The 22,427-nt window shown below is 41.7% G+C and overlaps 1 protein-coding gene across 3 annotated transcripts in view; it reads right to left on the reverse strand.

Moving 5' to 3' along the window:
* The window catches only part of ankrd6b (ankyrin repeat domain 6b), a 77,109-nt gene that overhangs the window by 4,430 nt on the left and 50,252 nt on the right, over nt 1-22,427 (reverse strand). For 2 of the 3 annotated variants that reach the window (XM_074685991.1, XM_074685990.1), the window contains exons 3-15: nt 20,251-20,349; nt 16,031-16,129; nt 15,326-15,424; nt 12,808-12,906; nt 7,562-7,660; nt 7,345-7,443; nt 6,825-6,902; nt 5,099-5,203; nt 4,832-4,945; nt 4,542-4,703; nt 1,432-1,584; nt 1,058-1,171; nt 457-739 (exon numbers count right to left, since the gene is read on the reverse strand). In XM_074685991.1, coding sequence (XP_074542092.1) covers nt 457-739; nt 1,058-1,171; nt 1,432-1,584; nt 4,542-4,703; nt 4,832-4,945; nt 5,099-5,203; nt 6,825-6,902; nt 7,345-7,443; nt 7,562-7,660; nt 12,808-12,906; nt 15,326-15,424; nt 16,031-16,129; nt 20,251-20,349 — 1,603 coding nt within the window. The remainder of the gene's footprint in view (nt 1-456; nt 740-1,057; nt 1,172-1,431; nt 1,585-4,541; nt 4,704-4,831; nt 4,946-5,098; nt 5,204-6,824; nt 6,903-7,344; nt 7,444-7,561; nt 7,661-12,807; nt 12,907-15,325; nt 15,425-16,030; nt 16,130-20,250; nt 20,350-22,427) is intronic. The other variant, XM_074685992.1, reaches the window with a different exon arrangement.

Raw genomic sequence — 22,427 nt, forward strand, 5'->3', positions numbered from 1 at the left:
CAGGTCTAAGAATACGAGACAATGCTGAAGTGCTGAAATCTCTTGTTTCCCCTATTTTCTCGAGTGTTCGCTCGAGGCTGGCTCAGGACGTAGCGGAAGTCACAAACACACCAAGCCAAAAAAATCTGTTTTCAAAGCAGAAATTAACCTTTTTACAGCCTGGTTCAAAAAACGTCTCCTGTCTGAGACGCTAATTTCACTGTCGGCACACACTGTATGGGGGTGAATTTTTTTCTAACTCGGCCGTTCAGAGGATATTAATATCCCGAGCTCGTCCAATCAGAGGCACAGCTCAGGGTCACGTGACGGACAGGTGCCCTACAGCTGTACGCGAAGCCCTTGCCACTACCAATATTGCTGCGCTAGCTAATGCGCTTAATTTTCCGTTTCAGAAACAGACAGGTGACGTCAGCGAGACTACATCCATGTTTTACACAGTCTGTGTGCTGCTCTTACCTGGAGAACTCTCCACGTGAACCACAAAGTAGTGGTTGCTCGCCCCACTTTCTGCCACACTGGCCTCCCCCCAGCTGGAGTCAGGGGGGCCGGGGCTGCTGTGGATCTCCAGGCACTGGGTCCCTGAAGGCAGCACGGTGAGACCTGCTCCGTCAGCCTGGTTCAGGCCCTCGGTCATCGAGGAGGAGCGGCGCAGCTTGGTGGGGTCTCCAGTGAAGCGGACCTCCATGTTCTGCAGTTTGGACAGACACCAGGTCTTCAGCTCGCTGACCAGGGACGCCTGCTTGAAGGGCAGAAACACACACACACACACACACACACACACACACTGTTAAAGGCCTGTAACCAACACTGGATCTGTTTCTAACTCTTGGCTGTGAACCTCTCCTGGACTGTCTGATATGATGTTCATTGATGGCTGAATCCTTTTCCTTTCTTGGAACAAAAACCCAGCGTACATTTTTTCTTTCTGTCTCCTGTTTTCACAGTTTTTTTCCTGCTGACTGTTTCGTATCACACAGATGTTCCAGGACACATCTCGTCCACAGCGCTGTAAACTCTGTGTGTGTTGTGTCTCCAGGTGAGCCGTGCTGGTTCTTACCTGTCTCTTCTCTGCGTCCTGTCTTTCCTGCTCAGCTCGCTGCTCGAGCCTCTGCAGACACTCGCTCCTCTCCGCCGACACTCGCTCCACTGTCATCTTATCCAGAGCTCGGATCTGATAGTTAGAAGGCAGAGATAAGGAGAGGAGAAACAACTGGATTAGTAGTATGCATGAGCCAGGTTAACGCCCAAAATAACTGTTAAGTTTATTGGAGGTCGACCCCACCATTACAGATGCTAACAGCAGGATCACCGCGCCTGTTTGGATGTTTAAAGGCGGACATTGTGCTCATGTGTTAGCGTTTATGATGATGTCCATTCACTGGCTGGGAGTCATTTACTGTTCTGGTCAAACTCTGGTGTTTTTTTTGTTACCTGGTGTTTGTTCTTGCGGTCCAGCTGGCCCATCTTGCTGTTCATCAGGTCTTGGACCGTGTGGATCTCAGTCTTCATCTCCTCCTTGGTGGCCTCCAGCTGGTTCTCCAGTTTATTGATGAGAGGTTCACAGCGACAGCCGTTCAGAGGAGCCTGCACGAAACACACACACATCAGTAGACAGAGACGTCAAACCACGGGAAGACTAAACACACACACACACTCAGGTTTGATCCTTCTGTCTTTCTCTGTAAGAATTCACCCAGAGAAAACATGTGTTTGTGTGTGTGTGTGTGGAAAATGTTTTCATGGATCTCAATGAGAGGAAAGCTCTTATGTGATCTTTATCTTGCAGGTTTGATCAAAAGTTCAGCCAGTAAAGAAACGCACATTTTTGCTGCTTGATCGATCAAATGGCTTCACAATACATTTCTATGTTAACACACACTTTCATGTACCACTCAAGATGCATGCAGAGCATCTACATCACATCTAACAGTCCTTACAAATGAAGCTACAAAATCTAAAGTTAGATTTGAATTCTCAAAAAACAAAGTTTATGGTCTTCCCAAGAGGTAACTGACAATAGGCGAATAATTTTAATGTTTTCAATTCTGAAGGAAACTGTATTGAAAATGTGACCTCCTACAAGTACTTGGGTATTTGGATAGACAGGAAACTCTCATTTAATGTATATATTACAAACCTAGTAGAAAAGCTTAAAATAAGATGGCTTTTATTTTAGAAATAAATCCTGTTTTACTTTTAATGCCAAGAAAAAAACTTGTGGGGGCTGTATATTTTGTCTGTGATTGGTTATGGTGATATCCTCTATATGCATGGGTCTGCCTCCACACTGCGGACTCTTGATTAAGTGTATCATGCATCTCTTCGCTTCATAACTGACAACAACACTGGCTGATTTTTATTTATAAAGCAATTCTGGGAAAACTTCCATCTTACCTCTGTTCCTTTCTGTATCAAAGCTCTACTAGGTACCAGCTACGATCCTCTAACTTGCTGCTCTTCTCTGTACCCAGAGTTTTTACAGACCTGGAGAAAACTGCTTTTTCTTTTAATGCACCTTGGTTGTGGAATAATCTTCAAGAAGAGCTAAAATTGGATTCAATGTTTCTCTTAGTGAATTTAAGTGCATCATTAAGAATGTGGTGACAGAGACATGTGGTTGTTTTTCTTGAAAGCCAATGTATGTATTTGCTTATTTATTTTAACCTGTTGATTGTGTTGTGTCATTTTCCATGTACCGTGACTCTGTGCGGCTGCTATTCTGGCCAGGTCTTTCTTGTAAACAAGATTTTTTAATTTCAATAGACTTCCTGGTTAAATAAGGGTTAAATAAAATCAATAAAAAACACTTTCACAGAAAAACATGTTTCCAGTATGACTGAGGTTTCATAACCTTCCCAGAGCAGGGCAGCAGATCTGATGACTGAACTGTTGATCCACAGGAAACAGCCTCTGAGTGCAGCAGCAAATTAAAGGAGACTCATTAAAACCAAACTGAGGAGAAACAATGCACTGATCCAAGGTTACCGTCTCATCTGTGAGCCACAGCTTTAAGACACTTTGTGCTTAAAGCAGGAGTCATCTTGAATGTCAGAATGAACTGTCTTGAAAACAGCATGGAGCGAGTAATCATTTGTGGATTTAAGGAATCTCTGCTTTTAATTGCCCTGCCTCATGGCTAATTTGAGTCTACATGTGACAATAATAGAAAAAAAAAGCAGAAAGGGTACTGTGCTTATTTCAGTCTTTATTCTGCCCCTCTGGTGTTCCTGTAGCATCTTAACATTGTTTCGTTTCGTTTTCCACCACTTATCTGGGTCCGGGTCGCAGGGGCAGCAGTGCCATAAGCAAAGACCAATGACCCCTGTCCCCAGCCACTTCCACCAGCTCCTCTGGGAGGATACCAAGGCCTTCCCAGGCCAGTTGAGAGACATGATCTCTCCACCGTGTCCTGAGTCGACCCCAGGGTCTCCTCCCAGCAGGGCATGCCCGAAACACCTCCCAAGGGAGGCGTCCAGGAGGCATCCTCACCAGATGCTTCAACCACCTCATCTGGCTCCTCTCAATGCAGAGGAGCAGCGGCTCTACTCCCAGCCTCTCCTGGATGTCCGAGCTGTAAACTCTATCTCTAAGGCTGAGTCCAGACACCCTGAGGAGAAAGCTCATTTCAGCTGCTTGTATCCCTGATCTTGTTCTTTCGGTTACGACCCACAGCTCGTGGCCATAGGTGAGGGTTGGAACGTAGATTGACCGGTAAATTGAGAACCGGTAATGTGTCCACATCACTCCCGATGCCGCCTTGATCCGTCTGTCAATCTTTCGCTTCATTTACCCCTTACTCAAACAAGACCCCGAGATACTTGAACTAATCTTAACATAATTCACAGTAAAAAAACAAAAAAACAACAACTGCTGTCTCTTTAAGGCTCTCTGTTTCACAAACCCCCTCCCCTCTGATTGGCCACACTTCTGGAGGCCAGGTTGGGGGCTGGGCTATGGGCGGACCTCAATGTTTGAGGCTTGCCCAAGGGGCAACATCTGGTTAGTAAAAATGAAGCCTATGTGGAAGTGCTAAAAGTTGCTATTCATTGAGAATAGGCTCAAGGCTGGCTGCAGAAAGACAGGGAGTCATGTACACACCCAGCGTTAAAAACTGACTTTTACAACATTATAAACATACTTAGAGCCTGTTTCAAAAAAACAGCTTGGATCTGAATCGTAGCTTTCACTATCGACACTCTGAACGGTGAGTGAATTTTTTTCTAACTAGTTGGTTTATAAGTGTTTAGGATTGTTTGATTGTCTAATCAGAGACACAGCTCAGGTCATGTGACTGGTGGGCGCCCCGTAGCTGTTCAAAGGGAAACTCACAGCCTGTGTCGTGTCAGATTGGCTTCATTTCAGGTGTCAGGAACAGACAGGTGGCGTCGTGGAGGCTACATTGTTTTATACAGTCTATGGGCCCGCCCCTCCAACATGTCATGTGATGACCTCATCTTTTCAGCAGGTCTCGTGAAGATTTGCTTGTGCTTATTTTAGAACGGAGCTTTTTCAAAAGGTGATGTTGCGTCTGCAGAACTCACCTGCATGATCTTCCCGTCCTTGTTGCGGTACAGCGTGTAGAGCTGATAGGCTTTGTAGTTGTGAGGAGGGATGCACGCCGCTCCTCTCAGTCTGTCTTTCCTCTTGTGCCAGTTTTCGCTGTGCCTGGTCTCTTTACAGCGCAGGGGGTCAGACAAAGATGGCTGAAACATCAACAGAAACTGAGGTTACTCATTTATTCATCAAGTCTTCAGGCGATCAGAACTTTAACTGTTGGGGAGCTGTTGGCATCCCTCCTTTGTTTTGATGTCAGGTGACCTCAGGAACGTACCTTCTCCTTCTGCTTCCTGTTCTTACCACGCCTGGTGTTTGACTCGTTCACCTCTGCGTGCCTGCAGGCCACTCGGTCACTGCTCTGCGTGTCGTCTGCCGCAGATACACTGTCCTGAAGGGAAGAGGAAGAGGAGAGGGTGGTGAGAGCAGGAAATGTTTGGGTAATAAAATATCTTAAAAATGTCAGACCAAAAATTGTTCCTCTGACTTCAAAGAGAGCCGGGGTTGATACACAGACCTCTTTCTTTAAGAAAACAGTTCTTACCTTACGTGGCAGCATCTCATCTCTGGGCACTGACTGAGCTCTGCCCTCAGCCTTCAGCTTATCCCTCCTCTTCCTCACACTCCGGCCACGCAGAAAACTCTGCACCTTAACACACACACACACACACACACACACACACACACACACACACACACACACACACACACACACACACACACACACACACACACACACACACACACACACACACACACACACACAGATATTGGGCCACACCTGATATAATCAACACTGATTTTAAGCAGAAAAGAAAAAGGGGTTCACTGAAACAAAAACCTCAGTTGATTTATAGGATAAAAGGAATAGTACATAATATTGGCCTATAATTCTATAACACGGAATACATCTAAAGTGTAATTATTTGTATAATTTTAACCCTTTAAATGCCCATTTAATGACATGATGTCTCTGTTTTATGAAAAAAAACAAAAAAAAAACAGTTATTTCTCATTTGATAGTGTTGGAAAGTGCTGGGGATTTTTTTTCTAATATTAAGTTTAAGAACACATAAGATTTGTAATAAATCGATTTTGATGCAGTTTTTTTTTCAGTGTCAGATTCTTAATCTGCTACTCTTTTAGGTCAATACAATACAATAAAAAGATGTCCCATCTACTCTCATTATAACCACAATTTTTTATTGCACTATCATTACATAATATAATCATGCTTTCTCTAAACTCAGGGTTTCATTTTGGAGAAAACAGCACAATTTTTCATTTTTGCTTTACACAAAAAACACATTTGTGAAAAGTAAAAAAAACAAATGGACATTTAAAGGGCAAAAATTATATCAAATAATTAAATTTTTACTGTCTTTGGTTAGGACTGAAGTTGACTGAAAATCTGAGAAAATAGACATTTTTGTCTTCTAATGTCTTCAGAGGGTAGAAAATTAAGAATCTGTCACTACAAAGAAAAAAAAAAAAAAAAAAAAAAAAGCATCATAACCGGTTATGTTGCAAATCTTATGCATTAGGACAATATCAAAGAAAAACAAAAGGAAATGTACAAGATTAGTCTCACAAATTTACGAGAGTAATGTTGTAAATTTTGAAAAAAAAAAAAAAAAATCTATGAATTTATGTGAAATTTATGAGATTCACCTTGGAAATTAACTTTTTTTTCTAATTGCTTATCCTGTGATGCATGTTTGGTTAAATCTGATCTGAAATATAAAAAAGTTATGTATGAAAAAGAACTCATTTTATGTTTTTTTCTTCCTTTTTACATAAAAATGGTAACATCATGAAATCAAATTGGCATTTAAAGGGTGAAAATAATTTAATTCGTTAAGTATTCAGTATTTCTGATTAGTATTGAAATTAACTAAAAGATTTGAGCAAACCTCCACTATTTTGAAACCAAAACTGCATAAGATGAATCCTGAATATATATAGATACAGTACACGCCAATTAGCAGAGTTTATCTCCTTTTCTCTAGGGGTAGCTTTATTACAATGTTGCAACATCCCAGGATGCAATGCATGTGAAGGTGTCTTTCAAAAAAGTGAGAATTGTATATAACTAACCCATATCATATTTTTTTCCAAATATCTGATTTTTTCTGTTACTAAAACTTATTTTGAGCCTGAAAGCATGAAAAGGGTTGTTAATTAAGGAACACATTAGTGTGAAGAACACTAAAGGTTAACTTTGTTCTGTGTTCACAGCTGTCTGTCTAAACCAGGTGTGAGGGTGTTACCTGGGGAGCTTTGGTGAGGAGGAGAGCCACATCTGGGTTGTTGTGTTCTCTAGCCTGGTCCAAAGCTGTCTGACCTGCCTGCAGACATACACACACAGACACACACAGAAACACACAGAAACACACATAGAGTGAAGAAGAATCAAGCTGTACATTTTCTAACAGTGATACTCAGAAATCTGTCTGTATCTATTCTTATTTGTGATTTGACCATGATTTGATGACTACTTTTATAAACTGTGTAGACTACAAACAATAAAAGGTGAGCTTTTTCTGTCAGCTGGTTTATGACCCTAAGGGTTATCACAATGCTATACACACACAAAGCAGCGTCTTGTGTCAATAACGTCTTCATGTTTATCCTCAAACAGTCACACAGCTCTATACAGAGCTGCTTTAAGCAGACTACAGGAGGAAACACGACAGAAACACGACAGAAACACGTCTGACTGGACTGTGAGGAAAAGCAGCACAAACACTTCTTCCTCTAATGATGTGTGAGGAGTCTGCAGGCGCTCACGTTGTTGCAGATGCGGCTGTCTGCTCCGGCCTCCAGCAGCAGACGTGCTGTCTTCTTATGGTTCAGAGCAGCTGCTACATGGAGCGGGGTGTCTCCAGCCTGAACACACACACACAAACTTATTAAAAACAGTGAAATTCTGTCATTTATTCCATAATAATGCAAACACTGAATCTACAAGCATTAATCTTCTTTTCTTTACCCAACAGCCACTCACCAGGTTCTTCTCTGACACGGAGCAGAAGGCTCCCAGCAGGATGCGGATCATGGGGACGTGGTTGTAACGAGCCGCCACATGGAGACAGGAATCCCCGACCTAAAGCAAAAAAGACACTTGATACATGAATCTAATGAAGAGTTATCTATCTATCTATCTATCTATCTATCTATCTATCTATCTATCTATCTATCTATCTATCTATCTATCTATCTATCTATCTATCTATCTAGATAGATAGATAAATAGATAGATATGAGCACATGAGCTATTAAGAGGAGCACGTGTAGAGAAGAGAAACTGAAACTTAAGTATCAATCTCATCACCCAAGTGTTGGTCAACACTGATCCCAACTTTGGCATTAGTAATATCAATATTTTAGATTGATCGGTACACCGTTTACTCATAACTATATAGCGGATAGAAGAGCCGCACACAGAAAGGCAAAGAGCCACATGTGGCTCACGAGCTGCAGGTTGGCCATCCCTGATCTAATGTCAAAATGAAGCTTATAATGACAATAAAAAGATGTGCCAGAGCAGAAAAAAATGAAAGCAGTTAACCGTGGATAAGTGATTACATCTGAAACCTCATTCGAAACAATCACTGAGGCTCCACCTTACAAGATGTCACATGCATACCCTTTATTTCAGAGTATCAACCCTTTTCTAAACAAAAATATCCAAAGGCCAGACGCTTTGCTGACATAAAACTATTCATTTGAGTGATTTCTGTAAAAACCAGTCACTATTGACCCGTTTCCACTGCATGGTCTGAATTTGATCGGTACAGTTTTGTACAGGTTGGATCAGTAAAGCCCAATCCTGTTTATGTTTCCACAGACAATCCTGCCCACTCTTGGTAAGCGGTGTGTAAACTGGATGCTGATGGTCAGCCGTGTAATAGCGTGATGCGAAAGCAGCATAACACAGTGTACCTTGTTAATTAATCCAATGAAGAAGAAAAACACAGTAAACTAAGAGTGATGACAGAATATATCTTCTTTTTGATTTCCATGTGACTCTTTGTTACAAAGTGTGATCAAGCTTTCGTTTCAGAGAAGGCTGTGTGTCCAGGAGAAATCCAGCCACTGTCATACGGTAAGTGACGATTCTTCGAGCAATCAAAGGACTGCAGTGTTTCTAGCTCCACCTTCTGGGGCTGGATCAGTATGACTTACACCCCAACAGAACAGGTTCCAGAAAGTGGGATAGTACGGGTCGGTAATTTGTAGACCTGTCCAGGGTTTAGTCAAGTACTGAACTGAATGACTTGGTGGAAACAAGGCTAAAGTCTGCTCAAACCTCCTCGTTCCATCATCACAGACTGATAAAATCAAAGCTCACCTGTCCCTCAGGTGTCTCTGTTCCCGGATGATCAGAGGTCAGTTTTCTGCAGTATTACGTGCTGCATAAACATCAGCAAACTCTGCTTCTGACCATGAAAATGTACTCCATTAGGGGGCGATATGGGCAGAATATGTCAGGATTTTTCTATGACAGGATCAGGATCTGGATTTGATCATAATTGTTTTTCAAATTCAAACTATTTTGGCCTGCAAACAACATTTTTAGGCCCAAATATTTCTGATCCTGCATACTGAACGATGAAGACGCACCACTTTTTGTCTTTTCTGCTTCATTTCAGAACTTTAATCTAGTCTTGTGTCCTCTGATGTGTTTTTGTGGATGTTCATGAGGGACATTTTCACATCATTATAAATTCATTCAGTTAAAGACACCATCTGTAAGACGTGTTGAGTTTCTGCAGAATGAGCAGAGCTGAAGCTTTACACACAGTCCAAATGGCATCTCAAGTGGGCAGGTGGAAGGACAGGGAGCTCCCAGAACAGAGCCATACTGCAAAATATAACTGAATGCAAGGAAATAAAGCATCTTCAGTGCATGATACCAACACCAGTTTCTGATCTTCCCTGAACACTTGAGATGAATACATCAATAATATAAGAGTTAAGGTGAGCTGAGTTCATTTCTTTAATGTCATCTTTTACCTGACTGACAGTTTTTTTTTATCTTTGTGTAACTTGACACGAGTTTCAGTCCCCCTTCCTTAAAGTTAAGGATTAAAAATGAAAGACTCCTCAGTGACTTCCAGAGATCAGTGCTCAGACTGAAGACCAACGACAGTGACAACAAGCTCCTTCTGTTTGTGTTTTCTGAGCTTCACCGAGAGGCTGCAGATTACCTTTGAAGTGCCAACGTACCGTAAGTGTTTTATAATTAAAAGAGATGTTTACAGCGTAGTGGAAGGAGCGCAAAGCAGAGAGCAGGAAGACGTCCTGGATTTTATCACAGAAATGTGGGAAAAGGAAGAAGAGGCAGAGATTTGAGTCCTGTCTTTAGCTCCCACTGATAGACCAGAAACAGGGTGAGTGAGAGTTTAAGTCCCTGTAGGAAACTTTACTTTAGTGGGGATTTTGGCGCCTCCTGGATGAATAACTGCATTTTATGTTTTTTTTTTTTTTTTTTTTTTTTTTTTCCTTGCTTTTGCTGGGGTTAAAAAGACATGACTTTTCATTTCAGTCTGTTTCATACTCAGTTTAAACTCCTTAAAGAAGTCTGGAGTGAAGGACGTTGCAGCAATTTGTGTTGCTGATGCTGGCTGACGCAGTTTATCAGTCGAACAAAACTGAAACTTTCTGTTATTGTTATCAGAAACGTTCCGACGTAAACTGTCCAAACATACATTTACAGACTTGCCTTTAAGGAAAAAAAAAGTGAGCACACTTCTCTTATAGCTCAGAGGAACATGGGATCATGAATGGTTTTCCTGAGTGTGGCTAAAGTTAGCAGAGCTAGCACCAGCAGCTTTCAGCCCTGCTTGTGCAGATTAGGAATGGGCAATTGAAGGAAAAATAGTCTTTAGTATTGACTGATAGTTATTCACTGATTATTCAAACAGTCCCCTGTAGACATAAAGGGAAAAGGAGAAAGATTGTTTTAATGGCTGTGCACAGTTGTAGCAGGCCAGCTAGATATGGATATCATCTATATATGTGTAGTTTTAATTCATTTTTCTTTCCCAGAACCCTTTTGTGCTGCAGAAATCTCTGTGTTCCCTCCACTTCTGAATCTCACAGTGCTGCACCTGTTTCACCAGCCACTGAAACTTATACTTTCTTGTGTTATTTCAGTCTGTGTGACTTTCAGGTACCAAAGAAAAAACACAGTCTGGCTGTTAAATTAGATTGCAACTAGGTTCTAATACAACAATTGAAAACAATATTTTTTGGATGAGGTAACAGCCACATTAACTATTAGATTATTTTATCAGAAAGTTGAAAACCACGACTCATCCTGGTCCTGGTTCCTCATTGCTCTTGTTCAATACTTATTTGTCACCACCCGCAAATAAGTTGACCTCTGTTTACTAGATCAATAAACTGACAAACCGCACCACACTACCAGGTAACATCTGACATCTGTGGCTGTTTACATCCAGGTAGTAGAGCTTTATTGTATTATGACATTAGCTATTAACCCAAGCTACAGCTCTGGCTAGAGGTGGCTATGCTACAGCAAAGACACAACATCTGGGGTCTGTACAACAAAGCGGGTTTCACACATCCAGGATCCCTCTCTGTTGCTTGGGTGGACTCAATGAGACATTCGCGATCCTGATGAGCGGTACTACGAAGCTGGATATCAACTCAGTAAGTGAACCCAGGGTTTTTCAGTCTTCAGTGAGCGCTCACAAAAAAGGGGGGAGTGTGCAGCGTCTGACCAATCACAAACATGGAGAAACGGGAGAAACCCCGCAGAGCAGCCTACTTTACCCTGGAGGAGCAGACAGTTACTCTCCAGAGATACGAAGAACTCAAACACATCACCCAGGACAAAAAGTAACACTGCCGCAGCAGAAAATTACAGGCTCTGTTTTATGCGTAGATTTGTGACACAATACAATATTAATTCATCGAACAATATAAACGGACAGCGCTCTGATCACTCAACATCACTTTATCACAGCACAGACGTAGAGTGCTTCCTCAGCGCCTTTCTTTGGTTTATATTTTCCATTGAGTTCTTTTAAGACTTAGCCTCATAAAGGATAAGTGTAGTTTTGGCACATATTGATGTTTATGGATGACTTGTTCTTTGCTAGCTCACACAGATCAATGTTGAGGCCAATTGTCCTTAATTTCATGTCATAATCCACATTTCATCTGATCCTCCATCAGTGAAGACAGATTCACAGTGAAAGCAACATGACAGCATCTGAGAACCTCCTTTTAATCTCACATCAACTCGTCATGTTGTCTGACGTTAAAATAAAACAATGAATAATGTAGTGTTAATGGAAGGCTGAGACACAGCAGTACACAGGAGGGAGCTGCTGTTTACATTATTTACTCATCATCATCCTCACCGGTCCTCGTGTTAGACAGTTATTAACGTGGTACGATGAAGAACTTTAACTGTCAGAGCTCACTGAAGGTGAGTGATCTGAGATGACGCAGCATCAGTGATGAACATAAAGTGTCTTTGGAGCCTCTGAAGCCTTCATGCCCAATGAATTATACAAGCAGGTTACAAGTTATGGGAAGTCCTCGGGAGTGGAGACCTGGAGCTGAGACGTCCTCTCTCTTTTATATGCATGAAAAGCCAAGGCAGGGAGAGCAGCAGCAAAGAGAGGTAGAGAACACAGCAAGCATCAACGACAAAACATACAATGCTGGTAAAATCAGACACAGCGGAAAAGAGGGAGTGAGAGTGAAGGTGGGTTAAAGCAGATTATATACAGCGTCTGTGTTTTCAGTACGAGGTTACGGCTACTCCAGCCTGTCTCACTGCTGCCAGCTGAAACACTCTACTTCAGAGAATCCCAGACTGTTTTTGTTTTTTACCACTTATTCATTCTGAAGGGCACAGGACTTAAAGTGTCAGAATAACCCTGTAACCATCCTCCACCTTAATCCCATAATTACACTGAATGGGTCTGAGAACCAGTCGATCCTGTACGCTCATCATTAATGTGTCCTGGCAGCTGTGTCGCTGTTTTTCTCTCCAGTTCAGACAGATTTTTTTCTGTCCTGCGTCACATGTGTATTTAAGTTTTCTATTCTGTACCTGTCAGCAGTATGACACTCTGTGAGTGATTTCAGACTCTTTAGTGTTTATGCTGAAATGTCACAGACGCTCTATTCACCATGTATAATCTGCAGTCCCTACCCTCTCTTCTAACTCTTGCAGTAACAGTTTGTGGAGCCGTTCTGCAGACTTACATGGTTCTTGCTGTCGGGTCTGGAGCCTCCCAGGAGCAGAACCTTGGAGCTCTGAGCGTGGCCGTTCTGACACGCCAGGTGTAGGGCGGTGTTTCCTGCCTAGAAACAGGAGGAAGGAGAGAATCCAAGCCAGTTACTAAAATTTACCAGAATTATGCCATAACACCATATAATACAAAGATTTTAAGCATTTGATACGGGTCGAGTCTTGACTCAACTAATGACTGCTAGTCTCATCAGCCATGCCCTTATATGGGCAATACTTGTAATTTTAACATCTTCTTAACTAGTGAGTTGTAAAAAAAATCTTCTGTTATTTTAACTCGTTTCCACAGAAAAAATGACAGACACTTCCCGTCATAGCTTTTACTACAAAACTTTCTGATTTGCAATCATTTAATCTCAATCTTGAAGATGCTGTGAGGAAATCTGTTTGAGTTGGACTGCAGAAACACATTTTGAGTCTCACACACACTGTTGTGAAGCTTTGACTCTTAAAGTGATACCTCGGGATGGAACAAGTTGGGTCCTATCACAAGGTTTAGGGCAGAAATTACCCCTACAGCAGTGTTTTTGTGCAGCAGAAGCCCAGAGCGCACGCACCAAACACCCCCTCCCTGCTCGTCAGCCAGTTTCCTCTGCACTCAGACGGGGCCATATTTTACTTGACCAAAAACACATATAAACGGACTCCCACCAAAAAAATCTGATATCGGTCTGCATTCACGCTTTATTTAGAGAATTTTCAGCACGTTACTTTCACACAAAAACACCGCTAAATAAGGCTCTAGTTCTCATCGTGTCTCTTCGTCCTGGCAGACTACCTGTGTTTGTTTATATCTGGCACGCTGCGCACGCGGACTGATACACGAAGCGCCGAGCGCCTCGTAGCCAGCTGTGGCTCTGCAGTGGAGGTTGCGCCGTTTTACGACACGATGAGAACTAGAGCCTCATTTTGCGGTGTTTTTGTGTGAAAGTAACGCGCTGAAAATTCTCTAAATAAAGCCTGAATGCAGACCGATATCAGACTTTTTTGGTGGGAGTCCGTTTATTTGTGTTTTTGGTCAAGTAAAATATGCCCCGTCTGAGTGCAGAGGAAACAGGCAGAGGAGCAGGGAGGGGGTGTTTGGTGCGTGCGCTCTGGGCTTCTGCTGCACAAAATCACTGCTGTAGGGGTAATTTCTGCCCTAAACCTTGAGATAGGACCCAACTTGTTCCATCCCGGAGTATCACTTTAAGGCGTGTGTTGGTTTTAATGAATGGAGATTGGATCTTCTTCATAAAACAGATTTTCTTTGTTCAAGACTTTTTACTGGTTACAACACAACAAGGTAAGGTACTTATCAGTACAGTTACATAGCGCTGCTGTTTGAAACCTAATGACAAGCAAACGTAAGTTTACACCATAGTTTGGTAGCTGGCTATATTTAGCTCTACCGCCTCATAACATCTAATCTTAGGTCGTGGTCACACTGGTAAACCGTACTGTGCTTTTGCATGCTTCAACCCTAAAGTCCAGTTTGTTTGGCCTGTGACCACAAGTGTGCCGTGCTCCAGCACAATTCACTTCTCTGCTTTGGCATGCTTCAGAGAGGTGGGCTTCAGCACAGTTCGTACAATGCACAAGCACAAGCATGTGGACAGCGGGTATGATTCATGACATATGATCGTATAACTGCTGCATGTGAGTTGGAATGAACATTTTCACAAACAGCTAAGCTTGTGTTTTTAGCCTTTTGCTCGGGCTATATCTCTCTTCTGTTTATCTTTCTTTTGCTCTTCTGTCCTTTTTCTGTCCGACAGTTAGGCTCCTGTGTCCACCATCGCTACAAAATCAATCACAGAAATCGATTTCAGCTGAGAAAAACACAGATCTCTCTTCTCTCTGCCAAACTTCGTCAGCTGGCGTGGTGTTGTTATAGAGACTTAGGGTGTCACACCTGTGGCTCATTTACTTTGTTCCAGTTCAGGGGCAAAAATGATACAATTGTAGCGGTTGTCACTTGGTTCCTTTGTGTTCATAAGGCAGAAGTCTCTTGTGGTCCAAAATTGTACACAAATGTCATATGCAATAGATTTTTTCTCACACTGGTCAGAAATCATATCCCGAAGGCCAAGATCTCGACCCCCTTTTTTGTTCACTGTTTCGGAACAACTGCCCCAAAGAGGGTGAGTACACCCTTAGACGTGCCATAAGTCAATCTGGTCTTGTCCAACCTGATTGGGAAGCTATTAAGTAGCATTTTGAAACAACTTATGTTGGTGCTGATAATCTCATCTTAAAGTGTTGATTACAGTCAGACATATCTGGAAGGGAGACTTTTTTCAAAATCACAGAAAAACTCCTCACAGCCCCTTTAACTGGCTCCAAAAAGCTTGGAAGTGGAACAGAGGAAAAACTGTTTTTTAACTTTGTTACAGACAGTCCTTGTTTCTCTCTGATAAATGCTGATGCTATCTGAGATAAACATAAACACGGCCTGTCCTGTGGTCCGAAGCAGAGTACCTGTGCACTCACCTTGTTTTTGGCGTGCACGTTGGCTCCTGCCTTCACCAGCAGTTTGACTGACTGACTGAATCCGTGCCACGACACCTCGTGGAGCGCCGTGTTTCCATCCTGAGAAAAACCACAGAAATGAACAAAGACAGGATGATGCTCTGGTATTTATGCTGGTGATAATCATGTTACTGATTCTTTTGTATCCAGACGTTTGTGAGCAGCTGCTGCTGAATAAACTCAACACATCCTGCAGGTGTTTCACATGACGGGTCATTAAAAACAGAGGCAGATCATTAAACAGGGGCTCATTCATTTTCGTGTTAAGTGTGTACGCTATTGAAATAAACATTGTTTATATGAGACACACACATGAGCCAACTATGAGGGAGTTTTGCCGTAAAGAGCTTTATTAAATCATGCCTGGTATTACTGGATGTCTGCTTTAAATCACACAGAACGACCCAAAATAAACTCCTAATGCACTTTGTTTCAGCACATAAAGACTCCCAATGCAAGGAAAGGCCTTGTTCCTGTTTAATCCCTGGTCTGTAGGTCATTCCTCTTTTGGTTGTGAGCACTCTGAGGATAAGCAGATTACAGGCACATGCAGGATGTTTTAATGCAGTTATCATGAAGCTTTAAATTCCCCCACTTTCCCTGTGTGTGTGTGTGTATGTGTGTGTGTTTGTATATACGAGTGCGTTTTTGTGCACTGATCTGCACCTTGTCCTGGCGGTCCAGCGCACAGCCTTCCTGGATGAGGGAGCTGATGATGTCACTGTTTCCCACCACAGCAGCCCGGTGCAGCGCCGTCTGCTCGCCCTGAAGACACACACACACACACACAGACACAAACCTTGAGGACATGTGACGTCACACCCTCAGGACTCCCTGATAACAGAGCAGTTCACCAGGATGGGCGAGGGTTTGCTGGACTTTCTGCTCCTGTGACCAAACTTCTTATGATTTCACGTAGAAAGTCAAAGACAATGTTGACACAAAGATGGGTCATTATCAATCCACCTTACTCTCAGATTCACACAGTAGATTATGGATGGGATTATGGGTATGGCAGAGGCAATGGTGGTTGTTTTGAGAGGCATTCACCTCAAATTTAGCATGTTTTTCTTTATGTTTTTGGAGATGTCCAACACATTGACAGTTGGACTTTCTGGCATGCCCCTGCAGAGTTATGGTTCCTGTTGAACCTTTCATGATTGTTCTACTCCAAACAAATACATAAACCCAGCCGTCCACAACACTTTTCATTTTACTACCATTTTTAATTTTTCAGCTGATCAGTTGCTGCTAGTGGTCCCTAAGACACGGCTAAAACTCAGAGGTGACAAAGCTTTTGCTGTCGCTGCTCCAAAGCTCTAGAACGAGCTGCCTTTAAAGGTCAGACAGGCCTCCTCACTTCTTGTTTTAAAATCCCTCTTAAAAACACACTTTTACTCCGTGGCTTTTAATTTCTTATAATTTATCATGTCAGTGGTCTTGTTTTAATGGCACTTGCCGTGTGCTTGTCTGCTTTTTAATTTGTATGTTTGATTGCTTGCTTTGTTTTGTTTGCAGAGGTTTTATAGTATATATATATATATATATATATATATATATATATATATATATATATATATGTAAATATATGTATATATATATATATATATATATATATATATATATATATATATATATATATATATATATATATATATATATATATATATATATATATACACACATATATATATATATATATTTATATATATATATATACATATATTTACATATATATATATATATATATATATATATATATATATATATATATATATATATATATATATATATATATATATATATATATATATATATATATACTGTGCAGCACTTTGGCTGCCCCCGTTGGTTCTTTTAAATGTGCTATAATAATAAAGCTATATTGTATTGTATTGTATGAGCTTTTTACGAGGCCTGTTTCTCTCAGATATTGTTCTCAAACCCATCTTAGACCTTGTAAATACGTAGTCAGGTATTTTCAAAAACCAATATCCCCCTTCATTTATTGTCAAAAAACAACTTTTCTCTACATGTAACCGGGAAAATCTGCCGATAAGCCTGGCTTGAACTGCGCTAAACCCTAGGGCTTCAATTCAATTACGATTTTTAGGGTGCCGATTTGATCTAAATTGCCATTCCTTGATGTTCACGGTTTTTGTGATTTTTAGATCATTTTTTTAACGCAAGACCATGGGAAAAAGTTAAGTGATGATGATAATGTCTTCAGACTATATCAGGAGTAAGAATGGGTACCGAATAAGGTACTTTTTAAGGTACCGACCGAATTCTGTCCAAAGTACCGGGTACCGATTCATGTAAAATCAAAAGGTACCATGTTTAGGTACCTAAATGCATCCTTATGACTGTGAGGGAGTGGGAGAGTAAGTGATTTTCCATGCTGGACATGAACACAGCATTACAAGGTTATATATTGCGGAGTACATATGTTGAATTGAAAAGAATTCACTTTTAATTATTAATCAAATTGATATTTTTTAACCACATAAACCTACAAAAGTACCGAAAATTGGCACCGTTGAGTACCGATACCGATTGCCAGGTACCTGGAATCAGTATCGTATCGTTTCAAATGTGAAAGGTACCCATCCCTAATCAGGAGCCATATTTCCCCATCACTGCACATCACCTGAGTCAGAGAGAAACATTTCACCCTCTGCTGGAGACAAGAGGTAACTTTTTATCCAATCCAGTTTATAAACTAAGACTAAAATGCAAAATTTATCTTTAAAGGATTTTTTGACAAAAAAAATCCAAATTTTGATATAGTCAAACAAAAAATCCTGATATGTAGTATCAGGATCCTGTACATGTCAGTGTTTTTTCTAGATTTGGAACCCGTGGCAGCCAATCGGAATGAGCTGTCATTCAGCTGTGACGTTTGAGAAACAAAAACTGTTTCCCAGTGTAAACGCAAAACTCTCATCTCTCTCATCTCTCTCATCTCGCGATTAACTCATTGGCTGCCAGCCATTTTCAAAGCATCTTGAGTGATCTTTCAAGACCAAAATAAATAACAATAATATAATAATAACTGTTTTCTATGACTATGTTAACACCAAAACTACCTAAGTCGAGTGAACTCTCTTCTTTCATGTCTCTCTTTCTGTTTTTGATTTAAAAACAGACAAAACGTACTTTTTTTGATCGCATTCATCTCGAGCTCTCCATCCCTTGATCCTCTCCATGATTTCCGTCGTCTTTTCTCACGATTGCGCCGCTCTCACTGTCTGAACTACTGCGACACATCCTCAGTGAGCTGCCTGAACTTTTCTGACTTGCAGCGTCTCGCTTTGATTCTGTCATCTCACATCTTCTCCTCTTATCCATGCTGATCTCTCATCCAAAGAGCACACCGCTCTCACCCACAGTAGTTTACGAGCAGGATTTTGATTGACAAGCTCTGTCTCCCTGCCTCCCTCTGTCTCCCAGTCCTTGGGGACTTAAAGCAGATATGAGATTAAAATGTGGTTAATTTGATTAATCAATTACAAATTGTAATTAATTAGACTATTTTTTTTTATCGCCTGACAGCAGGAATTACGTTGTTACTATTTAAATGTTAATTGGACTTAATATCAACCACATTAACCTAACAAGTACTAAAAATGTATTTGTTAAGTTTCCTGTGTTGAGAAGCCATTTTAATTTCAAGAAACTGAAAAAGCAAAATAAGTTTCATCACACTAAAAGATTATTGTACTCTTTACATGCATTTCAGTCTTCATTTATGTCTTTAAGTATCTTGAAAAAGGACATTTCTAGTTTTTTTTTATGTGGATGTGGCTCAGACTAGGTCTAAGTGACTGCATGTTTATGAAGACTTTGATGTTAGGAAAGTGAAACTCCTGAAAAGTGCAAATGCTGTCCCATTAACCCCATATCACTGGCTGTCAAAGAGTGATTTTTTGGTTGAAAATAACAGAATTTTTAAAAGGCACAAGAAGTGCACTGAAGTATAAAATTCAACATTTAAGACATAGTTTGAGAGCCCTGCTTTAAGTTGTAAATTGTGTCAGATTATTTTTAGAAACCACACCGCTCTTCCCTCCCCCAGCCCTGGAAAGTTTTACCCCACAGCCTGACAGTGACGATGTTAATGTGGTCTCCATGAAACAGTCAGACCAACCACAGCAGTCGTCAAACAGCTCTGTGAGCTCTTTGGAGTCTGTTGTGGTTTGTTGGAGGAGATGAAAGCAGTGAGTGACAGTCCCAGGAAAAGCTCCCGCCCACATTTAAGCACAGCCATGAAGGGAATCCTGCACACAGAGCGGATTAATGATGAGTGACAGCAGGTCGGACGGAGGAGGAAGAGGAGGGAGGAGAGGGGAAGCCAGATAAGATGAGAGCCCAGCACAGCAGCAGTGGAGGGGGGGGCTGTTCAGGGGAGGGGGGACAGATTTCTCTCGGCACAGTAGGAGCAGATTTGGCTAACCTCCTTCACCTTCCCTGATCCTCCGGGCTCTTCCCCATCCCTCTTCCACTGTCTTCTCCCCTCTTCCTCCTTTTCTTCCTCCTCCTGTTTGCACCTCCTGCCCCCTGCAGTCCTGGAGGATGCACTGCAGCGTTCTGAGGAGCTCATCGACCACAGAGAGGGAATTTGGCAACGCTCGAGATCTGGGTTATCACTGTCTGTGGGGGGCTTGCATCCTGAAGGCAAACCCACGAGGGGGCAGTCCAGAGAGTCCCACTCAAGACCACTGGAGGTCATTAGACCACAGTTAGCTTTTAGTTAAATAAAAAGGTTAAAAAAAGTGAACTGAAGCAGAAAAAGACTCCTCTGGGGTCGCTGATGAGGACTGAGGTTGGAGCTAGAAGAGGATTAAAGTGGAAACAGCAGCTGAGAGTCAGACGGATGTACTCACATCGTCTTGGATGTCCAGGTCACAGCCGGCTTTGAGCAGAATGCGCACAACCTCAGAGTGGCCTTTGTAGGCGGCCAGGTGCAGCGGGCCTCTGCCATACTGTGGAGACAAGAACACAACTCTCAGAGAACCAAACAGCTGTACGCACAGACGACTGTCAAACCCTCAGATTAACTTCATCACCAGGAGGATGACAGGGAAACAAGCTGTTCAGACCCTGATGGTTTGAACCAGGCTGTAAATATGTTTATTTATGCAGTAAAGTCGCCTCTTTTGGGTTGGTGTGTGAATAATACGGAGGCTGCCACTACCAGGCTACGTCAGGTTTGGAGCACTTGGTTTAGAGGTCGACACAAGAGATACTGCTTGGTCTACACCCAGCGGTGCACTCAGCTCCTAGTGTTTACCTCCACCAACCAGTCAGGTCTCAGGTTTAATCCATCACAGAAAACAGTGCAACTCTGACTGGGATATTTTTGTCAACACATAAAATAATAAAGTCCCCCAAAAATCAAAACAGCAGAATAAAACATGACAGACCTGCTTCAAACAGGAAAGGATACACAACATTTATTAACAGGGGAATAAAATGTCAACAGCAAAACATCAGGTTTGTAAGGTTCATCAAAGCAGTATCTGTGAAGTTATCTTTCGAAAAGTGGTTACTGTGTTTTATTTGTCTTTATTCTCTCCCTCTGCTACCCCTGTACTATCACAACATGCTTCACTATACATACAGATAAATAAAATCTGTTTTTCTTACACTGGTGTTTAAGAAGACTCTCATTTCAGTCTCTGACTGACGCACTTTGTGTTAGCTGCTGTCTTTAAGGCTACCCACTTCAAAAAGCTCCTTCCCTCTGATTGGTCAGCTCCTGGAGGCCTGTTGGGGGGCGGACCTATAGGTAGGCCTTGGTGTGTGAGGCCCACCCCCCACCCCAGCATTTAATAAAACAGCATGCAGACCCTGCTGTGATGACCTCATCATTTCAACGAGTCTTGTGAAGATGTTGTGTTGGTTTTAAAAAAGCGCATTTCGATCAGTTCACAGACAGATTCAGGGATTTCTACAACACATGAATGTATAGGGGTTTGAAAATCTGCACACACTCAGTCTGAACATCCAGCATTGATACATAACATCCATGTTGAAAATATAGGAAGGCACAATACCCCCTCTTTAAATTAAAACCAAGATACTAACCTAGCCAAAACAAAAGCCATTCCAGGTGTTCCCGAGATATCAAGATCAAGAGACCAGGGTTAACAAGACCTCAACATTACCTTTGGCCCTGCCTTAAATCTAAAACACTTAATGTATAAGTTCAAATGATTTTTTCTTTTTTTCTTAGTATAAAGATTTTTTCCTTCCAGGTGTTTCAGAGATAAACTTTTAAAGGTAAAGAAAAGATCTTACCCCCAGGGACATTAAAATTTACTTAGGGTCTAAACTTACTTCGATGATATGCCTTTAAACAGCCAAGTTGGGGAGTAGTACTTTACAGAGATCCAGGAACTTTGGGGGTGGGGCCTGCAAACTGTACATCTCTGATTGGTGGAGTATTTCCTCCTCCCTCCATCCACATTAAGATGACCTCCAGCTGTGATGGACTTGGTTTAGTTCCTCCTAAACTATGGTCTTCTTTGAGCCTGATAGTGTGATGTGTCTCTGTCAGCTCCTGGTGTTCCAGTTTAAAGAGTGACCCTGTAAACTGGAGACCTTCAGCTGAAGGTGTCAGTAGATATCCAGTTTACAACAGCTGTTCAAACACAGGAGAAGTCCCCTGGAAGTCATTCAAGCTTAGTTTCATACACAACTGTTATATATTTTAGTAATAATCTATGTAATTTAGCATCTTAATCTGGTCACATGCTGTGTTCAGGGTTGATGTATATTTATCTGAGAAGGATAGCTTCTGTCTCCAGCTTGTGTCTGAGGTTTCTTTGACCCTGTGTAAACTTTCACCCAGTCTCCTAGCTCCATGCTCTGATCCAACACACACTCTGATAGCACATCTCTCTGAAAACTGACACCAGCCGTGGGTTGAGACAGTGGTGTCAGTCATGATTTTGCTCTCGGATACTGAGGCTCATTCTTTTGGGAACAGCGCTGTAAACTTTACTTGTGATCCGAATAAATGCTGAACTGAGTAATAGCTCCTCTTCAGGTGATTCTT

This window comes from Halichoeres trimaculatus, unplaced genomic scaffold, assembly GCF_033239565.1.
Source record: "Halichoeres trimaculatus isolate MK-OKI-2021-1 unplaced genomic scaffold, fHalTri1.1 fHalTri1_scaffold_13, whole genome shotgun sequence".
Lineage (NCBI taxonomy): Eukaryota > Metazoa > Chordata > Actinopteri > Labriformes > Labridae > Halichoeres > Halichoeres trimaculatus.